The sequence below is a fragment of the Hyperoodon ampullatus genome (genome assembly GCF_949752795.1).
Source record: "Hyperoodon ampullatus genome assembly, chromosome: 9".
Classification (NCBI taxonomy): domain Eukaryota; kingdom Metazoa; phylum Chordata; class Mammalia; order Artiodactyla; family Ziphiidae; genus Hyperoodon; species Hyperoodon ampullatus.
The window spans coordinates 107285126-107310330 of NC_136922.1; the positions used below are offsets into that span (position 1 = coordinate 107285126).

At 38.5% G+C, this 25205-nt stretch overlaps 1 protein-coding gene across 1 annotated transcript in view; it reads right to left on the reverse strand.

Annotated features, from left to right (window-relative positions):
- Positions 1-25205, reverse strand: part of LMBR1 (limb development membrane protein 1) — a gene marked incomplete at both ends in the record, with an annotated part of 149775 nt that overhangs the window by 102980 nt on the left and 21590 nt on the right. Inside the window, 3 exon segments of the mRNA XM_079711811.1 lie at positions 16137-16276; positions 21267-21306; positions 24140-24212. Of these exon segments, the coding sequence (XP_079567937.1) occupies positions 16137-16276; positions 21267-21306; positions 24140-24212 (253 nt within the window).

Below are 25205 nucleotides of genomic sequence, written 5' to 3' on the forward strand. Positions count from 1 at the left end.
TTCCTAACACCATTTTATAACCAGTGTCTCCTGCCACTCCCTATCCCACCCATTCTCCATCAGCCAGATTCTACACTTTATAAGACTGTATTTTCTAAAATTTTCTATAAATGGTAAGTGTAGTATGTACTCCTGTTTTTGTCTGGCTTCTGTCACCTAGCACAATTCTTCTGAGATTTTTCAACACTGTGGCAGTATCAGTAGTCTATCCCTTTGTATCAGATTGAATCCAGTTACTACACTGCATCCATCCATAGGCAAACTGCTATCTGAGTTGTGGCTCTCACAACTAAAGCTCTTATAAACACTCACATATGAGTCTTCATATGGACACAGGCTTTCATGTCTTTGGGGTAAATATGTGGGCATGCAATGTCTGGGTCATATAGTAGGTGTACGTTTAACATTTTAAGAAACTGCCAAAATGTTTTCCGAAGTGGGTGTATAATTTCACATTCCTACCAGCAGGATTCAAATCTCATCCACATGTTGACAAGAAGTGGTTTGGGCAGTCTTTTCCGTTTCAGCCATTCTAATAGGTGCACAGTGGTATCTCATTACTGCTTTAATTTGCATTTCCCCAATGAATAATGACGTGAACATCTTCTCATGAACTTATCTGCCATCCATTTACACCTTCTTTGCTAAAATGTCTCTTCAAATCTGTTGCCCATTGTTTCATTGGGTTGTCTGTTTACTTACTGAGTATACTTTATATACTCTGAATACAAGTGTTTTATCAGGCATATGATTTACAGATATTTTCTCCTACTTTGTGAATTGTTTTTTCATCCTCTTAACAGTATCTTTCAAAGAACAAAATTTCTTAATGTTGACGAAGTCCAATTTATCAATGTTTTCTTTACGGATCATGCTTTAGCTATCTTACCCAAGAAATTATGGTCTAGTCCAGTGTCAAAGACTTTCTCCTATATTACCTTTTTACAAGTGTTACAGTTTTAGGATTTACATTTAGATCTACGATTCTTTCAAATTACTTTCTGTATATGGAGCCAGATATGGATTTAAGTTCATTTTTTACCTACGATTATCCAATTGCTCCAGTACCATTTGTTGAAAATAGGCTTTTCCTCCAAATAGCCTTTGCACCTTTGTTAAAAATAAATTTACAATATGTTTGGATATATTCCTGGACTCTCTATTCTATTGAGTTGCTCTATCTATCTTCCTGCTAATGCATACAGCACAGTATCAATTACTATGGCCTTAAAATAATCTTTGAGTTGGGTAGTCAGTCCTCCAATTTTGTTCTCTTTCTAAGTTGTTTTGGCTAATATAAGTCATTTGAATTCCTATCTGAAATCTTAGATCAGCTTTTCAATTTCTACAAAAAAATCATCCTGGTATTTTGACTAAGATTGTGTTGAATCTATAGATCAATTTGGGGAGAACTAACATCTTTACAGTACTGTCTTCTAATCTATGAACTTCTCTCCATTTATTACAGTATGCTTTAATTTTCCTCAGCAGTGTTTCCTAGTTTACAGTATATAGGTCTCGCACATCCCTAAGCATTTCATATTTTTGATTCTACTGTATATAAACGGCACTGGTTTTTAAATCAATTTCCAGTTATCCATTGCTAGCATACAGAAATGCAATGGAGTTTTATATATTGATCTTGTATCTTTGCAACCTTAAAAAATTCACTTATTAGTTCTAATAGCTTTCCTATAATAGATTCCATCAGAATTTCTATATAGCCATATAATCTGTTAACAGAGACAGTTTTACTTTTTCCTTTCCAATCTCAATGTCCTTTATTCTTTAAAAATCACCAGAACCATGTTGAATAGAAGTGATAAGAGGGGATCTCAGGGAAAAAAAGCATTCAGCCTTTCACTATTAAGTATGATGTTACCTGTAGGGTTTTCATAGATGCTCTTTATTAAGATGAGGGAACTCCCTTTCATGCCTTACTTGCTGAGAGATTTTATCAGGAATGGACATTGAATTTTGTCCTATGCTTTTTCTGTGTATATTATGATGACCGTATGAATTTTCTTTTTTAGTATGTGCATATGGTAAATTAAATTCATTGATTTTGTCAAAAGTCATGATGTATTACCCTTTTTATTTATTGTTATATTTGATTTGCTAAAATTTTGTTTAAAATTTATGCATCTATATTCATGAGGGATATTCTTCTCTAGTTTTCATGTATGTCTGTCTGGTTTTGGTATCAGGGTAATGCTGGCCACAGAGTTAGGAAGTATTCCCTCATTTTCAATTTTCTTAAAAAGTTTGTGTAGAATTGGCATTATTTCTTCCTTAAATATTTGGGAGGACTGAAAATGAATTCTTCTTAGCCTAGAGTTTTGTGAGAATGTTTGCAACATTTCCACAATGTCTGAGAGGGTTTCAATAGTTTTTGCCTTTCAAGGAATTTTTCCATTTCTCTACGTTCTTGAATTTATTGGCATAAAGGTGTTCATAATATGCACTAATTATGCTTTTAACAGCTGTAGAATCTATAGTGATATCACATCTCTCATTCCTGATATTGATAACTGGTATCTTTTTTTTCTGATCAATCTGGCTAAAGCCTTATCAATATTATTGATCCTCTCATTGATTTTCTCTACATTTTCTGTTTTTTATTTTGTTCCTTTCTCCTCCCATCTTTTTTATTTCCCATCCTCTTACTTTGGGATTCATTTGCTCTCCTTTTTCTAGTTTCTTATGGTGGAAGCTGTAGGAATTAATTTAAGACCTTTTTTTCTTTTCTAAAACAGGTATCTTTGTGCTATAAATTTTGGAATGTTTCATTTTCATTTTCATTGAGTTCAAAGTACTTTCAAATTTCCCTTTTGATTTCTTCTCTGACCTAAGAGTTATTGTGAAGTATGTTATTTAGATACCAAATACTTGAGGGATTTTCTAGATATGCTGCTGTCATGATTTCCCATTTAACTTCACTGTTGTTAGAGAGCATATATGACTTAAAATACTGAGACTTGTTTCATGGCACAGAATATGGTTTTCTTGGTAAATGTTCCCAAAGTACTTGAAAAGAATGTGTCTTTCACTATTGTTGGGCTGAGTGTTCCATAAATACAAATTAGGCCAAGTTAGTTAAGTGTTAAAAATCCTTAATTTTTTCCTGGCTACTTGTTCTATCACTTATTGAAAAGGGGATAGTGATGTGTCTGAATTGTGATTTTGTTTATTAATCTTTTCATTTCTGTAAGTTTTTGCTTCATGTATTTAATAGGTACTTAATAAATAGGTATTTTTTAGGTAGATAGGTAGATAATAGGGAACATTTATTCCTATATTCTTTTGATGAATGAACCCCTTCATCATTATGAAATTACCTTCTTTACCCCTGATAACATTCCTTACCCTTTTCTGATAACATACCTATACCATCTTCCTTTTCATTAGAATTAGTATAGTAAATCTTTTTGCTATTGCTGTTAACCTATGTGTGTGTTTACATTTAAAGTGAGTTTCTTATAGGGAGCATATACTTGGCTTTCTTTTTTATTCAATCTGATAATCTCTGCCTTTAAATTGGAATGTTTAGACCACTGATATTTATTGATATGATCAGGCTTCAGTATATCAATTTGCTCTTTGTCTTCTACTTGCCCCACTGTTCTGTCTTCTCTTTGCCTTCTTTTTCGGTGACCCTTTGGATTAACTATTGTTATGACTCCATTCTATTTCTTTTGTTTGCTTACTGACTCTATCTCCTCTTTCAGCTACTCTAGGGTTGTTTGGGGTTTATCATATACACCTTTAACTCATCATAATCTGCCTTCAAGAGGTACTACAAGGGCTTCCCTGGTGGCGCAGTGGTTGAGAGTCCGCCTGCTGATGCAGGGGACACGGGTTCATGCCCCGGTCTGGGAAGATCCCACATGCCGCGGAGCAGCTGGGCCCGTGAGCCATGGCCGCTGAGCCTGCGCGTCCGGAGCCTGTGCTCCGCAACGGGAGAGGCCACAACAGTGAGAAGCCCGCGTACCAGAAAAAAAAAAAAAAAAAAAGAGGTACTACAATACTTCACGTACAGCCTAAGAACCTTACAACAGTCTATTGCCATTTTTTTCCTCCTGCCCTTGCATTATTGTTGTCATGCGCTTTTACTTGCACGTTATAAAACTCACAATTTACTGTTACTATTTTTTATTTAAAGAGCCAATTCTCTTTTTTTTTTTTTTTTTTTGCGGTATGCGGGCCTCTCACTGCCGTGGCCTCTCCCGTAGCGGAGCACAGGCTCCAGACGCGCAGGCTCAGCGGCCATGGCTCACGGGCCTGGCCGCTCCATGGCATGTGGGATCTTCCCAGACCGGGGCACGAACCCGTGTCCCCTGCATCGGCAGGCGGACTCTCAACCACTGCGCCACCAGGGAAGCCCCCAATTCTCTTTTAATAAGATTTATATGATATAGAAATACTCTTTTATATTTATCCTCAAATTCCCCACTTCTAGTGATCTTCATTCTGTTTTACAGATCCAGATTTCTATCTTCTACCAATTTGCCTCTGCCTAAAGGATGTCCCTTATTTTTGGTAGTATAGGTCTGTGGTGATGAACTTTCACCTTTCGTATATCTGACACTGTCTTTATTTTGACTTTGTTTTGGAAAAATATTTTCACTGGATATAGAACTAGGTTGATGGGGCTTTCTTTTTTTGGTACTTTAAAGATGTTGCTACCCTGCCATCTGGGCTGCATTTTTTTCCCGCAAGAAATATGCTGGAATTCGCATCATTGCTCCTCTGTACTTTATGTCTTTTTCTCTGAATGCTTTTAAGATTTCTCCATATCACTGGTTTTGACCAATCTGATGATGTATCTTGGCAGGTCTCCTGTAACTAGGGCTAGTTGAGCCTCTTGGATAAGAGGGTTTACAGTTTTCATCTAATCTTGAAATCTTTCTGCCATCCATTTTTCAAATATTTTTCTTAACCCTCTGTCTTTTAGGAACATCAATTATATCACTGATGCCCTGGTCAGTTTTTCAGTCATTTTTTTGTTTCTTTTTTAGACTGTTTTCTGTTGCTATGTCTCAGAGTTCACTAATCTCTTCTGCAAAAATATCTAATTTGCTTTTATCCCATCCAATATATTTTCATGTCAGATATTACAGGTTTCATCTCTAGAAGTTTATTTGGTTCTTTTTTTACATCTTTTATGTCTCAATATGTTCAGTTATGTTCAGTCTTTCCTCCAGCTTCTGGAACGTATGAAATACTTACAAGAAATGTTTCAATGCTCTTGTCTACTAATTCTGAATCTGCGTCAACTGTAAGTTTTAACTGATTTTTCTCTTCATTATAGGTTGTATTTTCCTGCTTTGTACTCAGCTGAAGTCTCATGGTAGGCAGAGTGAACCCCCAAGGATATCCATGCCTTAATCCCTGGAATTGTTATACAGTATATTAGTGAATATGTTACAAGGTATATTAGTTTTCTGGGGCTTCTGTAACAAAGTACCACAAACTGGATGCCTTCAAACAACAGAAATTTATTCTCTCACAGTTGTGGAGGCTAGAAGTCCAAAATCAAGGTGCCAGCAGGACCATACTCCTTCTGGAGGTTCTAAGGAAGAATCCTTCCTTAGAGGTGGCTGCCTGTAACATTTCGCATTCCTGGGCTTGTCGATTCATCACTCCAATCTCTGCCTTTGTCTTCACATTCCTCCCCTGTGTATGTCTCTGTTTTATCTTCTTATAAGGATACTAGTTATCGGACTAGGGCCCACCCTAATCCATTATGACCTTACTTTACTAATTATATCAGCAAAGATATTATTTCCAAATAAGGTTACGTTCTGAGGTTCTAAATGGACACGAATTTGGAGAAAACACTTTTCAACCCAATATACATGGCAAAAAAGGATGTTGCAGATATAATTAAGGCTATGGACCTTAATAAAGAGAGAGGGGGAAACGATCTTGGATTAGCCAGGTGGGTACAACCTAACCAAAGGAGCCCTTAAAAGCAGAGAATTTTCTCTAAGAGGAATCAGAGATGCAGCAGAAGGGTAAGACAGGGAGGAACTTGACACAACTTTGCTGGAGGGGGCATCACATGGAAAACCTGAGAAAAGAGGCAGACAGCCTATAGGGCAAAGATTGGCACCTGACTAACAGCTAGCAAGGAAATGGGGGCCTCAGTCTTACAACCACAAAGAACTAAATTGAGCCAACAACCTGAATGAACTTTGAAGCAAATTCTTCCCCAGAGCCTCCAATAAAGAAAACAAATCTGTGAAAACCTTAATTTCAGCCCATGAGACCCTAAGCTGAGGGTCTTTTGTTTGTTTGCCAAAAAGAGAACATCAGTTTCATAAGATTTTACTAAGGGAAATGTTTAAACTGAGAATATGACAGCCCATTAATTCTACCCATCTGTGTAAAACAAAATGCTTAGTTGAGCTTCTGACCAGTTTGTAAGACACTTAAACAGAACTAACACTTCTACATTTGTTTATATTTTTGTGTACATGTACACCCAAGCCTTACGATACCAAAACATCTTTCAAATACAGAAAGGTTTTAACAAATCCAACTTCAATAAAATATTGAATGTATTCTGTGTACTTAGTGCACAACAAGGGATTCACACTGTGAAGATGCGGCAGCAGATGTCTAAGTGGGGGGCACTTTATGTCTGACCAGCCTGGGTTTGCAACTATCAGTTATACGTGACCTGGAAAAGGGACTTCAACTCTGTCATCCTGCTTCCTCATGTATAAAATGGGCTATAACGTAACTCATAGATCACATGTGAACAGAAGAGAAATAACATACCAAAATGTTAAATTAATGTCAGTGCCTCTCCCCGCCCTGTCTCAACATAATGCAAATGGTCCAAAACCCTGTAAAATTCCAATGCACATCAGCAATCAGACCAGATAGACAAAAAAGTGATATGAGTTACAGCTAAAATTAGGTCTCAGCCCTTTCCTTAAAGAATGATTCTCATTAATTACACCAAAAAAAAGTACATAACAACAATCTGTATACTTATATGACATGAAAAATATATGAGAACAACAATGACAAAAAATAGGCACAGAAAATAAATTACAAAGAAATAAACCAAATTATTAACAGTGTGAATGTAGTGGAATTACGGATGATTTTTTCTTCCCACTGGCCTACATATTCTAAGTTTTCTATAAGGAGCACATAAAGACACAAATTTAAACTCCTCTGTGAAACTCAATATCCTTCACCTCACTATGTCATATAACTTCCCCACAAAATGCCTAAGAAAAGGCAGAGAACGGCAAAGCTTAATTGAGGTGGAGATGCTAGCTGGGCCCCTCATCAGCCACAGATCTCAGCCTATTTATTTTCTAGCATCACTAAGCACAATTCATATTCTAGCCTCTGCAAAATCACAAATTATCGCGTGGCAGGGGCTTCAAAGATTGCTCTCAAATATTTGCAACCATTAATATAAACCCTTGAATGCTTCATTATAATTTTATAATTGGAGGGAAAAAATTTACTTAGGTTTTGTAATTTGAAACAATCAATTATCATCCATGGTAAAAAACAGACTTTATTATTGTTATCGAGCTCTAAATATACATACTTCCAGAACTTACCTTTCTAATCATATGTGTCCCTTTCATGTAGTGAAAAATACAAATTCAAATTCTTCTCTGGAAATCAAAAGTTAAAAAACAGAAGTCTGCCTTATAGGCAAAAGATCACATATCAGTAAACGTATCTATTCTGACTAACCAACCTACTTAAAGTGAAGATAGTTATGAAAATTTATATAAAGAAATCTTTATCAACAGATATTATCAAGCAGCAATCTGCTGAACAAGTGAAGAAAATGATCAGGATGATCACAAAGATTCTGAATAACAACTCATTTAAGTTTGCAATGAAATTAGATACCTTCTTTTATATACTGAACTTTATATATAATACATACAATTAAAAAATTTTTTTGATTTTCCCCACTTTCCTTTTTCCAGGAGATTCAACATTACTGCTGATGGTCTTATCAACCACAATTGCAAAAAGAGATATAACCTCCACCATATTTACTTTTGCAAGAAAAATTCACTTAACACAAAGAATTTAAGAGTTAACATACTACGTAACAATACAATCATCTATGTAAATAACCAGCTTTTTTTCAGTCTAAATAATTCAATGCAAAAAATTAAGTTTTATTAGCCATAATATGTGTGAAAGCTTCAGACTCAGCTTATGCTCATTTAATTATCAAATTTGCAACGTATAAGAAAGTTAAAGTTACTATGAGAAGAACATTTAATATATAGAAAAATAATAAAGCTACTGTACACTCCTAAGTTGCCATTTTATTCTTGGAAACTGTGTAAAACTTAGTAAGTTTCCAGCATTTTGCAAACATACATCAGACATACACACATAAATATCCCTTAAGAATATTCTACAATTTTGATAAAACATTCCAAAATTTAAAATTAGAGCTAATACACATAAATACATACTACCACCACTTTTATTGTATTATATATTATTATATATTAATTTGTAAAATAAAAAGAAATGTTAGCTAAATTTCTCTACTTCAGAAAGCTAAAATTATGTGCTCTCCGACATGGTAGTAGAACCCTAAAAATTCAGAAACCTTGTAGTTTATCTAAATCAGTTTCAACGACAATCTTTTTGAAAGATATTCAATGTCTATCCCCAAAAGAGGTATGTAAACTTAAAAGTTATTTAATATTCCCAGAATAATTAGTCTAAAACCCAAGCAAACCAAACTGAATTGCCAGATCACCAATGGATGCATTACCTTCTAGCTCCATCTGCTGGAGTCACAAAATATTTCAATACAATATACAACACTATGAAGCAAATAATCTATCACTTTTTAACCACACAAAAAACTTCATGAACTTAAATAAGAAAATTAATCCGAATTCAGCTATATTCAATAATTTCCAAAATAACAAAACTAAGTTAAAACCAATATTTCACTGGAATTAAGAATCTAATCCAATTGTCAAAAAGTGACACATAATTTTAAAAATGCTATGAAGAAAGCATAAGCTTTAAAGGAAAGACTGCAAGTTTGCTTTTGAATAGTGAGTATTGTGAGAACTTCAGAATTAAAATAGCTTTTGGTTATGCAAAAGCTTTTCCCTTAGAAGGGAAAAAAACCAAAAAGAACGATTATAGCAATAAGCTATTAAACTTTTTAAGTTTTTTCTTATATCAAAAAAGCAATACACATCTACTATAGAAATATTATACAAGGCAAGCACCAAAACAAACTTCGTTTATAAATATAAATTTTTTATATCATATAATCCCACCACCCAGAGAAAAACATTTTTTTCGACATCTTTCTATATCAACAAATACTCATCTACATCATCATCATCTATAATGGTCAAAAAAGCATTCCACTGTTTGGATCTACCAAAATTTAATTAAGCAAATTTCCTACGTAGACTGCTTTTTATTTTTACTATTATAAACAATAAATATGCAGTAACTATAGGGATGCACATTATAACAAATCACTGAACTACTGAGACCAATTAACTAGAAATTGTTAGTAACATTTAATTAACAATGGTACCTTAAAATATCTTAAGAACTGACTTTTGATTTAATATTTATACATAAGTAAACATAATACTTATTTTTCATTTTTTTAAGTTTAATTGCTTATAATCTAAAAGTTTGAACTTTCTGACCTTCTGTGGGACTTGAAAATGTATAAAACAAAGATGAATTTTGTACTGTTCCTTCATCATGTCCAAAACAGCGTATTGGCTATTCATGTTGACAAATCAAAATAAAGCACACATACCTTGCAAAAAGTCAAGTCAGATTCACTGCGGTTATCTCTTAACAGGCTGAATCTTAAAACGGGCAATCATGTTCTAAATGTGTGTCTCTGGTCACAAGTGAGTATGGATAGCTTAGCAAAAACTGGGCCCCACTGAGAGAAAATACCTCAAAAACTGAAGAATTATTTCCTTATTTTATTTAAGGCTACAACTTAATTACACCCCAAGATGTATCGATGTTTCATTTTTATATTAATTTTAAACTCACATACATAAAATTACCATTTTAAAATGAATAATTCAGTGGCATTAGTGCATTCGCAATGTTGTGCAACCACTACCTTTATCTAGTTCCAAAACATTCTCATCACTCAAAAAGGAAAACCCATTAAGCAGGTGAATCATGATTTTTTAATTTATGGAACTAAAGAGTTTCATATTTTTCTACTAATTTTTTTAACAGTAGTCAAGATACAGAAAGTGAATACAAAGAGATACTTTCTTTTTTCTGTCCATTTTTTATGCTTTTTCTATTTTAATTCTAATAATAAATTATAATTATAATAATAAAAATAACAATACAAATTTTAGCCATCATTTTAATTTGCCATATCTGCCCCTTTTGTATCATCCTATAATAAACTATATTATTATTTATTAATGTAATTTATTAATTCTAGCCCAGAGAAGTGAAGTGGCATTCCAAGGTAATATAGTTAACACATAACATTTCAAACACATGTCCAAGATCCAAACACTGTACTTAAGCCAAACTGAATATATTTACACATACCAAAGCATTATTGACACATAGTTTAGCCTCTAATCCTCATGTGATTCACACTTTAACGGCACAATCGTTCCATATTGATAATTTTTAGAATAAGCCATTAAATTTCTTTTCAAATTAAGTCTACTTTTACCAAAGTATTCCTAATGATACAATTAATAACTATTACTCATCCAATCAATGAATCGTTATTGAACATTTTCAGTGTGCAAGAACTGGGACAGGTGCCTCATGGGAGATTAAGAGAATTTAAGACATGTTCCCAGTCCTCAAAGACTTTAGTACAAATTCACAAAACATATCTGGCTCTGAACTGACACTATCTCCAGGGGACCCAAAACATCACCCCAGTCAGAGCAGGGGCTTGTGGAGGTCAGGTAGTCAGGAGAGTTTCAGCTCAGGTCTCACACGTCTCACAGTGGGTCCCTGAACCTGTTCTACGGTTCTTTCCCCAGCTCTGGAATGCACAATCGGAATGGATATGCTCAAAAGCGGGCAGAATCCCCACAATGGTTCCCTGACCTGTGGAGAAAGGGCTATTATAGTAAGAAAGGCCAAACAGAGGCCACTAGAACTGCCTCTAACTAGGAAAATAGTAACCCAAAAGAAATCCCACATTCCTGAAGGTAATGCAGGGATTAGTGCAGCCATCAAGGACTTGAAAGATGAGGGGTAGTGATTCCCACATCCCCAAGAAAGACGGATCCTGGAGAATGACAGTGGATTCTCGTAAGCTTAACCAGGTGGTGACTCTAATTGTAGCTGCCATAGCAGACTTGGTTTAGTTGCTAGGGTAAATGAACACATCTCCTGGTACCTGGTATGCGGCTACTGATGTGACAAATGCTTTTTTTCTCCATCCCTGTCCATAAGGCCCACCAGAAGCATTTTGCTTCCAGCTGGCAAGGCAAGCAATACACCTTCACTGTCCTAACTCAGGGATATACCACCCCTCTGGACCTACACAATTTAGTTTGCAGGGATCTTGATCACCATTCCCTTCCAGAAGATTGCACGTCGCTCCACTACACTGATGACACTATGCTAATGAGACCGAGTGAGTGAGAAGTAGCCACCGCTCTAATTGGTAAGACATTTTCATATCAGAGGGTGGGAAATAAATCTAACAAAAATTCAGGAGCCTTCTACTTCAGTGAAATTTCTAGGGGTCCAGTGGTGTGGGCCATGTCAAGATACCCCTTCTAAGGACTGCTGCATCTGGCCTCTCCTACAACCAAAACAGGCACAATGCTCAGTGGGCTTCTTTGAATTTGGGAGGCAACATATTCCTCACTTGGTTGTGTTACTCTAGCCCATTTACTGAGTGACCCAAAAAGCTGCTGGTTTAGAGTGGGGCCCAGAACAAGAGAAGGCTTTGCAGCTCTGCAGCTCCAGGCGGCTATGCAAGCTGCTCCACCCTTGGCCTTATGATCCAGCAGATCCAGTGGTGCTAGAAGCATCGGCAGCAGACAGTATGCAGTTCGGAGCCTTTGGCAGCCCCTAGAGGTGAATCACAGCAAAGGCTCTTAGGATTTCAGAGCAAAGCCCTGCCATCCCCTGCAGATAACTACCTTCCTTCTGAGAAACAGCTATTGGTTTGCTGTTGGGCCTTAGCAGAGACTTGACCGTGGGCCACCAAGCTACCATGCGACCTGAGCTGCCCATCATGAGATGGTGTTATCTTTATCTAGCCCACCAAGCCATAATGTGGGGGTGCACAGCAACAACCTGAAGTCAGATGGAGGTGGTATATACATGATCATACCCAAGCGGGCCCTGCAGGCACAAGTAAGTCACATGAAGAAGTGGCCCAGATGCCCACGGTCCTCACTCCTGCTGCTCTGCTTTCTCTCCCCTGGCCTCGTGGGGATTCCTCCGGATCAGCTGGCAGAGGAAGAGAAGTCTGGGCCTGACTCACAGACGGCTCTGCACAATATGCAGACACCGCCCCCAAGTGGACAGCTGCAGCACTACAGCCCTCCTTGGGACATCTCCAAAGGACAGTGGTGAAGGGGAATCCTCCCGGTGGACAGGACTTTGGGCAGTGTACCTGACTGTTCACTTTGCTTGGAAAAATGGCCAGACATGCAATTATATATTCATATTGGCCAATGGCTTGGCTGGATGGCTGGGGACTTGGAAGGAACATAATTGGAAAACTGGTAACAAGGAAACTTGGAGAAGAGATATGCAGATAGACCACTCAAAATGGGAAAAAAGAAAAAGGTGAAGATATTTGTATCCCATGTGACTGCTCATTAAAGGGGGACCTCAGCAGAGGATTTTAATATTAAAGTGGATAGAATTACCTTATCCTAGTTCTACAGATTCCAGTCAACCTCTTTCCCAAGCCACCCCTGTAATCACCCAATGAGCTCATGAAAAAAGTGGCCATGGTGGCAGGGATGGAGGTTATGCATAGGCTCAGCGACACAGACTTACACTCTCCAAAGCTGACCTGGCTACTGTCACCACTGAGGCCTTCAAGCTCATACTGGAACTATCCCATGGGCTCTCCTGGGTCTCCCTTATGACAATTTGGCCCCATTAATTGTTATAATTTTTTAAAAGCAAAGAAGCAAGCATATCTGAGGTTGACAAATCTTCAACCCCAAGACAATCTAAGGAAATAAACACTCCCTTGGATGTCATCCACAAGGTTAAAAAAAAAACTATGAATTCAGAAGAGAAAGATAAATAGGAAGCTTTATGAAATTCACTATATGCAGTAAAGGATACAGATCTACCAAAAAATTAGAAGCAGAAACAAAGTCAGGGGTCATAAAACCCTCAAGAACAATGTCCAGAGCTGACGGCTTAGGCTTCCCAAGACCAATTTCTGAGAATACATCTAGAAGCAATGATATAACTTAGAGGGCTCTTCCTCTAGCTCCCCAACTTTCAGCTGATGTGGTCCCCTGGAGGTTAAAGTTATTGTTTATAGTTTATCTACTCACTCAACAGATGTTTACTGGGCTACCACTATGTGGGAAGCACTGTTCTAAGTCCTGATTTATAAACAAGGTACAAGGCCTGAGCTTACACCCCTTAACACTATAATGAGAAAGACAACCAACACAAACAAATACATTTACTTCCAAGGTTAATGCCTCCAGCATTAAATAGACAGCATGTCATATACTGGTATCTCTCACTTCCAGTCCATAAACAGAATAAAAGAAATGGCTCTGATTTAGAGTATTTGAAGGTCATTAAGTATATCATACAATTTCTATTTAGTAAAACTGGAAACAAAGGCCAGTTCACTCATAATACTAGTTAGCCTGGCGTGAGACCGCCTGCACTGCTAGTGAAAACACCTGGAGCTCAACCCTCAAAAATGTATGCCCACAGAACCCACAGCCTTACAGAAAGCTAGGGCCAGAGGGAATAGTCTTCGACAAATGTTTCAGACAACATATGCAAAAAACATTTGTAAATCATATATTATCTATGTATCGGTTAATAACACACAGCACTGTCACCTAAAAATAATCCACCAGAAAAATCCTGATAAATATATTTTTCAACTCACCATTACTTTCCAGGTTGTTTCCTGCCTTTCATAGTGACTTTTCAGCAGATGGCTTACTTTTTGCGTCAATTTCAGTAACAACCTTAATTTGCTTGAGTTTTTCAATTGCTAAGCAACAAAAATGCAGTAATTTCTCTTTATTCACTTATTAGTCCTAAGTTTACTGAATTCATTTGGTCTTCAGAGCATCAATGACTCTGAAGCCTGACAGAAACCACAAGCCCAGTGTAAAGTATGTGATAGACTAATGTGTTAAAATTCTTCTTGTCAAGAAACAGGATAAGCAGTATTAAAGGACAATTGGGAAGGAAATGTTTGCAATTAACCTGATAGATAGCTAATGCTTAAAAACACTGCAAAAATGGGCAAAGGAAATACAGGGAGGCAATTTACTAAAAAATAAATACAAATGACCTAAAAATGTGCTTTGTAAATGTCCACCCTCACTAGTAATTAAAGAAAGGTAAATTTAAAAATGGAAACTTCTCATCTATTGAATTGGTAGGTTTTTTTTAACTAACACCCAAAATTGGTGAAGATACATTTTGGGAACAGAGATGCTCACACACTACATGAAAGTGGAACTGCTAGCAAAAATCAGACAGTTTTTCTGAGGAATAATTGGGAAACATCTTTTCAAAAACCTTTAAAAGTATGCTTACTGGGAAAGTAAACTGCAGAAATTTGTCCTAAACACAAACATTTATTTGTAAAGATGTACAATGTAGCTTTTTAAACTAAAAGCCTGGGAACAATTCATGATTATAATGGCTCTAGGCAATATTGTAAATAGCACAGAAAAGTACTCCAGGCATGGAAACCTCCCCACTATATGATGATGGGTGCAAAGACAAGTCGACAGTGAGTACAGTAGGTTTCCATTTCATTATTTATTTGGTTATGTGTTCACATGTGCACTCACACAACACTGAAGGGTTTAGGTCACAGGATCCACAGTAGTTCTCTGGGTTGTAGGATTGTGAGTAATATTAATTTTCTTCACTGTAAATTTTGTTTTACAAATTTTCTACAGCAAACATGTATTTCTTTAAACACACACAAATGGGTAAGAAAAAAGGTAGTTATCTGTATAAACTCCAGATGGATTAAACAGTTAAGTGTAAACAAAACCATTTTTAAAAGAACAAGAAAAAAAAGAGTATTTGTCACATCTCAGGAAGGGAAAGGATCTCCTAAACACAAAAAGAGAGAAATCAAAGGAAGAAAAAGACTGGACAACATAAAAATGCAAAAATTCTGTAACCAAAAAAAACCAAAATTAAACTAACAACTAGAAAAACGTATTTACAAAAATCTGATAAATAGCTGATGTATTTCACATATAAAGAGATAACATAATTCAATATGAAAAAAAGTGGGCAAAAGACAATGAAACATATAAAAAAGATATGTGTATTAGATTTTTAAATTTATTTTATAAATTAAAATTAAAATGTCCTACCTCACTAAAAATGTCCAGAAAATGACAGAGCCAAGATTGGAATTCAGGTCTATTTTGCTTCAAGGCAATATACCATGTTGCCAAAATAAGTCATTACTTTTTTAAACCACATTAATTTTAAAGTTTGTCCATGACAAAAGAGTTTTCTCCCTTCTATCATGCATTTTGAAATGACTAAAGAAATAAATAAATGAAATGACTAACAGCAAATAAACAAAACAGAAACGATGGTGGGTTTTTTTTTTAGATCCTAAGGAGGTTGAGTTCTTCTGACATATCCAGATAAACCAAAATTCTCTTGCTAAATATTTAAATGAAACTGTATTTATCAAAATCACAGTCAGTATAAAAACTGCTTCTTATAGAAAAGCCTTTCACAACTAACTACGAATAGGAATAGTAAGTAAAATCTGGTTTTCTGATTTTATTAAAGACTCAAATGGTTTACTGAAGGAAGATGCCAATTATTAAAGAAACTAAGAAAAGGAAAAATTTTAAATATAGTACAGTAGAAAATTAAAACATTAATTGTGATTATATTAAGCAATATATACTAACCATGAATCAGGGAGCCATTTAGCCACTGAATATAGTAGTTTTGAGGAAAAGCAAGCAGGATTTCATTGCTGATTATTGAGAAGGGTAAAAGCAAAACTGCCCCAGCTGAAACTGCTAGAGTGAACGTGCTCAGAAACAACCTGGAAGAGAAGAGCATCATTGTTACCAGTGGTTGGAAAATGCAAAGAATATGGGAGTAATTCAAAAAGAATAGAATCAAAACTCTTAAATTTTTTAAATCCAAAAAGAATTACATATGCATTTCATTGAGTATACGTAGTTGGAAGACAAGTGATATACATATGGTCCTGGAAGTTAAACTAGACCAACTCTAAAACTTACTCTGTGAAAAAACCATTAAGTCTAAAGAGTCGGCCTAAAGCAGATATACACTAGAGACAGAATACTTCACACATTTTATGAAGAATAAATTGTAGTCTCATTCCTCTTTTAAATTTAAGTATTTATTTCACAATTGCATTTAATTAACAACTATGGCAATATATGCTAACAGTAACACAAAAACCGGTTCAGGTGAAAAAATGCTTGTGAACACAGTATGAAAAAAGAATTACGTGAAAATGGTTATTTCAGGAAGAAGAAACTTACAAACCTATTGGTCTACCATCTCTTAAAATGGGTAAAGGTTAAATAAACTATATAGTAAACTGTAGGCAACTATTAGAATTATATATTCTATATTTAAAACACAATTTTGTCATTTTTTGAAATAAGATATCTCTAATATGTACTAATATGGGAAGATGTCTAAAATAAATTAAAAATAAAAACATGAAGAAAAGCATGGACAATAAATATAAAACATGCTCTCCCCCCGCCCCCCCCCACAAAGTGCATATTTACACACAGGAAAATAGAGGTATATTTTAAAACCTAGCATAATATATAACAATTCCTAGGAGAGTAGGACTACAGGGGGCTTTCTCTTTCTCAGTTACACGTCTGAAATGTCGAAAAATTTTATACCTAATTTTTTAAAGATTATTTAAAAAGACTAAAATGGCAAAGGAAAAGGGAACCTCACTGACATTAGAGATGAAACCTTAATTTAATATTCATTCCATTAAATTTTATGTAGAAAGAATGTGAAAATACATGTAAGAAGATATAAGAAAAAATAATACTAAACGCTCAAAATACACATCTAATAGAGTAACTTTGAAGCCAATGCCATCTTGTGGCAACCAACAGAAGCGTTTTCCTACTTAAAAGCTGAAAATAACCATGAAACCTCCCCTGTTCAGTAAATCACTAGTCAATTTTTTAATGCAGACCATATGATACACACCAAAAATACAATTCAGTTCAGACACAGAAAGAGCCTTGCAAACGGACAACACGTTTCCTGGGAAAAGCAGAGACACACCCTCGCCCCAGGCCCACTGCCATCTCCAGCACTTACCCACCAGTGCCTCAAGCAACCTTCCTTTCTGTCCTCACAAGTCTGTCGCTACCATTCCTTCCTTCTTCCAACATGAAAATTAAGACCACATCCACGATCCCCCCATTCCAGGTCCCGCACAGCTCTCCCAATTTGCCCTTCCAGGCTCCTCTGGCCACGACAGATTCCCACATACAGGCATGCTTACCTAACCTCCTCGTACCCCCAACGTGAGTGCGTTTTCTGGCCCCGTGTCCTGGGCACAGTTGGCCCTCTCCCTCGGGTCCCCCCTCCGCGTCATCTGCCCCGTGAAGCACTCCTCAGCGGCTCCCTTCTCGCTCCTCGCAGTAAAGTCAGTCCCTCCTCTCTTGGTGCTCATGACACTGACTCGCATGCAGCAGTGAAGGCTAACCATGGCTTCCAGGTCTAAAGCTGGGAGATGTAATCTGACCAAGGAGTAAGCTTATGAGGGCAAACAGATGAAGTTTTGAAATCAAAAGTGACCCAGAAAATCCTAAACATATATAGTCACTGTAAATATAATACTGGATCTTACATCAAAAACCTAGGGACTTCCCTCGTGGTGCAGTGGTTAAGAATCTGCCTGCCAATGTTGGCCCTAGACATACAAAAAAAGGTAGTGCCATGCTCCCTGTTGCCCTTGAGTAGCTGTGAGGAGAACTATCCATAAAAGGCTGATGGGACAGAGTTAAATGCTGGGAAGGGGTCCTCAAGGTAAGGCCCTGGGTCAAGTCAGAAAATGGCAGCCGTCACTGCTCACACAACTACGAAACAGCACGCCTTGGAACTGAAGGCAACCTCAGAAATGTCGCCTTCTGAAAGGGATCAGATTCTGAGGACAGAGCCAACAGGGCTGCCCAGTGCGGGATGAGAGAGGGCTCAGGGATGACCAAGACCACCTTGTGAGAATGGGAGTGGTGGAGCAGCCATCAGCTGTGACATCAGCTTTGACGGGGACGGCTGCAGCTGAGCGGGCTGCCAAGGGAGATGAGGGAGCCAGCTTTGGCTCTGTGGAGTCTGACATGTCCACAAGGCAGGAAAGTCACAGACGCCATGCTTCACGCTCCTCTCTACAGGCTACCAGGTGGCCTAGGATGTCTGTCTGCCCCATTACTGGTCGCGGTCTCTGCTCATCGGCCAAGGTGCCGTCTGCCAAGGCTCTCCACTCTAAGGTTCCTCTTCCCTTTGTGGGAAGTTAAGTTTGGAACTAGGAAAATATCCTGTTCCTTGTCAAATAAGTTATTCACCTGTTGGTTTCTATCTGTGTGGACTCAGGATTGCTCTGCTCTGTTCTGTGTTAGATCCATGACAATCCTGACTGTGATGCTCAGATTGTCCCTGAGTAAGTGTGAAAGCCCCTGAAGGCTTCCCTGTCTTCGTGATGTGCCGCCATCACTCTTGAGCACTTCCCTGCACTGTGGCGCTACAAGATGGACGAAAGGAGCCTGTAACTTTCCCTAGCCCAGCCCTGCAATCAGCCTTCCCCCCAAGAAGCACTGATTCCTTTTAGTGGAAACAAAAATCCAGGCGCTAAATATACTCCTTGCTCTTGCGGTGTCATGCTCCCAGGTGAGCATGGACAGGCAGTGGACAGGCAGCTCTAGGGGGCGTAAGTATGCACTAGGTATACATGTGCATAAAAACACGTACACGTACCCATACTTTACATCTAGACTAGGTTCAGTAACTATTCTGAAAAACCTGAGTCCACACAGAACCTCCAACCGCACCACAACTGCTTAGTGTTCACTGTCGTTGTCCCGCTTCCCTAACCGTAAGTGGTCCCCACTGTCTTTAACAGCCTCCTGCCACACTGACTCCCACACCCTAGAGGCACCATGTGCCCAGGTGAGCCCCATTTTGGACTGCCCTGCCCTGTGAACACCCTCCCCACCTGAGCACTGACAGCCAGGCCAGGCCATCCACCAGGGACACCATTCCCACCCTACGTGGGCTCTGAGTCCCTGTGCCAGAGCACTCCCCAACGCAGTGGGTGCCCCTCTTCACCCCCTTGGGACAACATCGTGCCTGGATCCCTCTCTCCTCTCAAGTCCTGGGAGTCAACACCAGGTCACCCCCTCATGCTCTGACCCCCGCACCAGGCCTCCCTCCTGCCTGGACAAGCCATCCTTAAAAGCAGTTTCACCAGTTAGGCGCTTTGATCCAAATCAAATCCAACAACCAGCTGAGAGAAAATGTAATGCAGGGTTGAAAAGAACAGAGAGAGTGAATTTGGGGGCATGAGTGGATACAAACAGAGGACAGAACGAAGGCCTTTAAGGAGCAAAAGAGAAAGCGAAGGTGGGTTTAAAGGGAGGTGAGAGAGGCCAGGGAAAGACTCCTCAGCCTGACGCGGGGCTGCAGGAAGCCGCGGGGAACCCTCCCTCCCTCAGGTGGCCGGATGGTGCTGGCCATCACCTACCCTTGGGGACTTGTCTGAACTCTTTCAGAACCCTGGGCCACTGTTTCTCCTCCTTTAAGCACAGCATCTCATTCTGCTCCTTCCTCTTCAGTGGGAGGAGGGCGGGCAAGGAAAGGGGGTTGGGGGAGAAGTACAACAACCCTGAGCTCACACCTGCCGCGCACCAAGCACCCCCTGACTTTTTTTTTGCGTATGTTATTTAATCCACACAACATGCTACAAAGTAGGTGGTAGCTCGAGCTCACATATGGAGGAAAGGAATCTCTCTCAATCTCTTCTGAACTCAAGTTAACCCTGAGCTCAGAATGTGAACCCAGCTCTGCCTGACTCCTCGGTTCTCACTCACTCCACCACAGAAGGGAAGAAAGGCAGTGGGAGACAAACAGACCAGTGGGTGGGGCAGCTAGGGGGACAGGCTAGGTCAAAGCTGCCCTCCCAGGTGACCTTCTCCTCCACACTTCCCCTTCCTGAATTTATAAGGGCACACACATCTACCTTCAGGAAGGGGACATCTGTCCGCATCACCATGATGCAAAAACCACCTGCTGGGAGAAACTCAAACCCCTCAGACAGGCCACGCCAGCTGCCATGTAAAGCAGGTGAGGCCGCTCCCCGGCACCACCACAAGGAAACAGCCATATTTTCATAAAACACAATGCAAGTGTAAAATCCAATGGGATATGTTCCTGTCTTTTTACAAATTATTGATCTACAAACGCATTTAAGTAGATTTACCACCAAAAGTGGAATGCAGACTAAACCGAGAGGGGTGCACATGTCACAAGTACTTCACACCTGGAGGACTGGGAAAGAATTCATGTCTGCCCTTTAGTTGGGCTCTATCATCAGCGTACACAAGCAGAAAGAGAGCTATAAGGAACCTAAGAGGACCATCTGGGCCCATCTCCGTGCTCACAGTAGGTTAAGTGTTCAATTAACCAGAATAGATGTCTGCTCCCTGTCCCAAGGCCATTCAAACAGCCAAGAGCTTTCTTTCTTTGGCCCAGCAATTTTCCCAATCTTAAGCCCATTTCCTGGTTAAATCCTCTGAAGATTAAATCTGTTGGCTCCTTAAATAAGCAAATTTTAACAGGAGATAATCAATCCTCAATTATCCATGTATTTGCTTATATGTGCTTTCCAAGGATAGGACTAACATTTGATAAAGGTGCTGTAATACTTTAAGTGAATTTTTTCCATATTTCTGCCCAAAAGGCAAAATCAAGTTTTGAAAACTTATGACTTTAGAATGAGAAACAAGACAATTGAACATTAAAATACATACGAAATCCTGTTGACTATCGCATCTTCATCTTCTTGCTCATCTGCAAAAATGTTCAAGGTATTAATATTCTTTTATCTTCCAACAAAATGTTTCATTAATTTAATAAAAGCATGAACAAAAATATAAACTTGAAGAAGCAATTATTGAACAGAAATTATTTTCAAAAAGCACTGTGTTTATTTCAGCACAGATCAAAATCTAAATCTCATTAAATCAGATAGGATAGAATATGTTAGAAAGAACAGAGTGTTTTGATTGATCAAAAATTCTGATTAACAAAACTCCCATATGTAAATTAAAATATTCCAAAATATTTAGTGCTCAAGGAAATAAAACTCAGTAGAACCCTAGAACCACTATCAAGTTTATTGTTATACAATGGCAGTGAAATTGCTAATGAATGAAATTTTCTGGTTGATAATAGCCAAAAAATTTTTTTACTATAAAATTAAAATTCAGAATTTTAGAACTCATATAGTTTTCTGTAATTTGAGTCTATTATTAGTAATGGTAATAATGAGGACTTTCTTGGGTCATCCTAAACCACCTTGGATACCACTGCCTTGATACTTCATCATTTCATTCAAGTTACAGACAGAAATATATCAAGTTCTGTGTCATTTTTAAGTAGGAGCAAGATGGCCCTTGCTCCTGTGCTTCCTCACCCTACCCTCTCCCTCTCTCATGGCTGTTGGCCATCTTTTTTGTCCTCCCACATAATCTTACCAGCTAAGGAAACTATGATCCAATTACAAAAATATTACACAACACCCCAGCCCCTCCTTCTCCTCAGTGCCTAACTGGGGTTGTCCTCAAAGGCTCTCCGCGTAGGTCTATGGAATTCTGAACGCCCATCTGTTTCAGTGACAATGGCATATTTGGGCCATTCTCTTAGACCAATCTCCATTCTTAATTACTGACTGCCCAAAATACTTTTACGACCAAAGAGACATAGTCTCTTTGGTCGTAAAACTATTTTACATAGTCATAAAATTAATTGTAACATAGTCACAATTAATTTTTATTTTTATTTTATTTTATTATTATTAATATATATATATATTTTTTTTTGCAGTACGCGGGCCTCTCACTGTTGTGGCCTCTCCTGTTGCGGAGCACAGGCTCCGGACGTGCAGGCTCAGCGGCCATGGCTCACGGGCCCAGCCACTCCATGGCATGTGGGATCTTCCTGGACCGGGGCACGAACCCGTGTCTCCTGCATCAGCAGGCAGACTCTCAACCACTGTGCCACCAAGGAAGCCCCGCAATTAATTTTTATACTGTTGTACCCACATCCAATCAACCACCATATCTTTTTTTTTTTTTTTTTTTTTTTTTTTTTTTTTTGTGGTATGCGGGCCTCTCACTGTTGTGGCCTCTCCCGTTGCGGAGCACAGGCTCCGGATGCGCAGGCTCAGCAGCCATGGCTCACGGGCCCAGCCGCTCCGCGGCATATGGGATCCTCCCAGACCGGGGCACGAACCCGTATCCCCTGCATCGGCAGGCGGACTCTCAACCACTGCGCCACCAGGGAGGCCCGACCACCATATCTTGAAGGCTGTTTTAATAGCTTCATATCCATTTCAATTCTATTGCCAACCCTCTACCAACCAGGTCCAGGGTCCTCATTACCCTCTCCCATGATTACTCTAAAAAGCATCTAATAAATACCCTATTTTCCTGCTCATCATCCCCTGATTTCCCCTAAAACAATGCATTATTCATTCATTCTCTATCTCTCCCTCCTTCTGTGTCCATAATCTATGAAACCTGGTGCCAAAACATCTTTTAAAACAGCTAAGAGGGCTTCCCTGGTGGCGCAGTGGTTGAGAGTCCGCCTGCTGATGCAGGGGACATGGGTTCGTGCTCCGGTCCGGGAAGATCCCACATGCCGCGGAGCGGCTGGGCCCATGAGCCATGGCCGCTGGGCCTGCGTGTCCGGAGCCTGTGCTCCGCAACGGGAGAGGCCACAACAGTGAGAGGCCCACGTACTGCAAAAAACAAAAACAAAAACAAAAAAAAAAAACAGCTAAGATACTGTCTTGGATCCCAGATCTTGAAAATTTTGAGAGATTATAGAATCCAAGGAGTATTTCAGTGCAGTCACAGAGCCAAGTGGTGCACTAGAGCAAGCACTATTTCCTGATTTCTTTGAAAATTTTGACAAGTTTAAAATAACATAATGAAGCTTTAATATATGAAATCCTTAAATATTCACATGGCACCTACTATTAGCCCAGCATCACAGGTGGAAATCTTGTGATTTCTAGGAAATAGCTGAGATTTAACAGAAGTCAGTAAAGTAACTGGTTACTTATAAAACTCTGGCATAAAAATCTGTGAATTAATCAGCACAAAATTCATTAAAAAAAAAAGAAAAGATACAGTGGTCCCTCTGGTGAGATAAGGATACATATGAAATAATAAAAGGATAATATAATATATAATTGAATGCTAAATGGTATTACGGAGACTCTAAATTCTATACCGCTTCAGAAAAAGAAAAGATATTCTGATAGTCAGAGAAAGAACTGGGTGGGGGTGATGAGGGGTATGTTCAAATTCAGAGCCAGTCACAGGGAACCAAATATCCTCATAAACTCTGGAATTTCCCAGAAAGTAAAGAGCCCTGGACTATTCTTAGTTGAACATAAGAATGGTGATAGAAAAGGGCTCGGGTCTAAGAAGATGACCCTGCGAGTAGTCAGATTCCCTGGAGGTTATTTTTAGGGCTCTTAGTACCAGGCAACTGCTTGCTTCAATCACGGGCATACTGAATATACTAACTATGCCGATGGACACCATATAGCCATGGACCATGCCTAGACTGCTTGGCATTAGAATCAAAGCTTTAATAACAATGTTCTACTAACCTGATTTTCTCTTGTATCTTGTGATGATGAAGTAGGAGACGATGTAGAGAATGGCAAAGAGAAGGAAACAGATCTGAAACAAAACAAATTTAACAGATCATTTAACAAATTTAACAGATCATTCATTTTTTGCATATCTTTTTAAGTAACAGGATATATCTTTGGCATTCATAGGGAAAAAGAATTTAATCTATTACAAAGTAAAAATTTTAGCTAATAAAGTGTTATGAAATATTAACTTATACAAACTAGTCAGCCCAGTTTAAAACCATTCCAGAAAAAAAAGCCTAATGGACATTTTGCTTTTCATAACTTGACCAAGTTGTTTTCAAAATCATATGGAACTATAAAGAACCAGACCATCACCAACAATTTTGAAAAATAAAGTCAATGAGAGGCTACTAACCTTACTAAATATTAAAACATACTATTAATATAAAGCTTCAAAAACATTTAAAGAGTGTGCTGACACCAAAACTTGACAGATCAATGAAACAGATTCTATCATATAAAAATTCATGTCAGGTGATTGTACATACACGAGGCCTCACAAATCAAGGTGGGGGTGGGGGGCGATTATTCAATAATTAAACCACATGTCAAAACGAACAGCAGTTGAACAAGATACTTTTTTAATATTAAATTCCTTTTAATTTCCATCAGATCTAGGGGATGGCAAGCAAAAAAGGATGGGTGAAGGAATGGGAGATCTCAGTATAGTCAAAGATCAAGTGTGCTTTAGATAAAGGCCTAATGGAGCTGTGGACCATGGTAGAAATATTTTGAAGACTCTCAAATGAAACCATTCCAGGTGATGATAAAGCCTCGGGATCACCCCTATGCATGGATTTCTGAAGAAGGGTTGGCAGCCATATGACTGAGAATGATCATGGACTAGGCAGTAAATATCCACTGAGCAGAGTAGTGATATGATCTGACATACTGCAAAAGGCTCACTCTAGTTACAGTGTGGAAAATAAATTAGAAAAAGGAAATGACGGAAGCAGGGAGACCAGTTAGGACCCACTGCAATAATACAGAGGAGAGGTCACTTAGACCTGGGCTG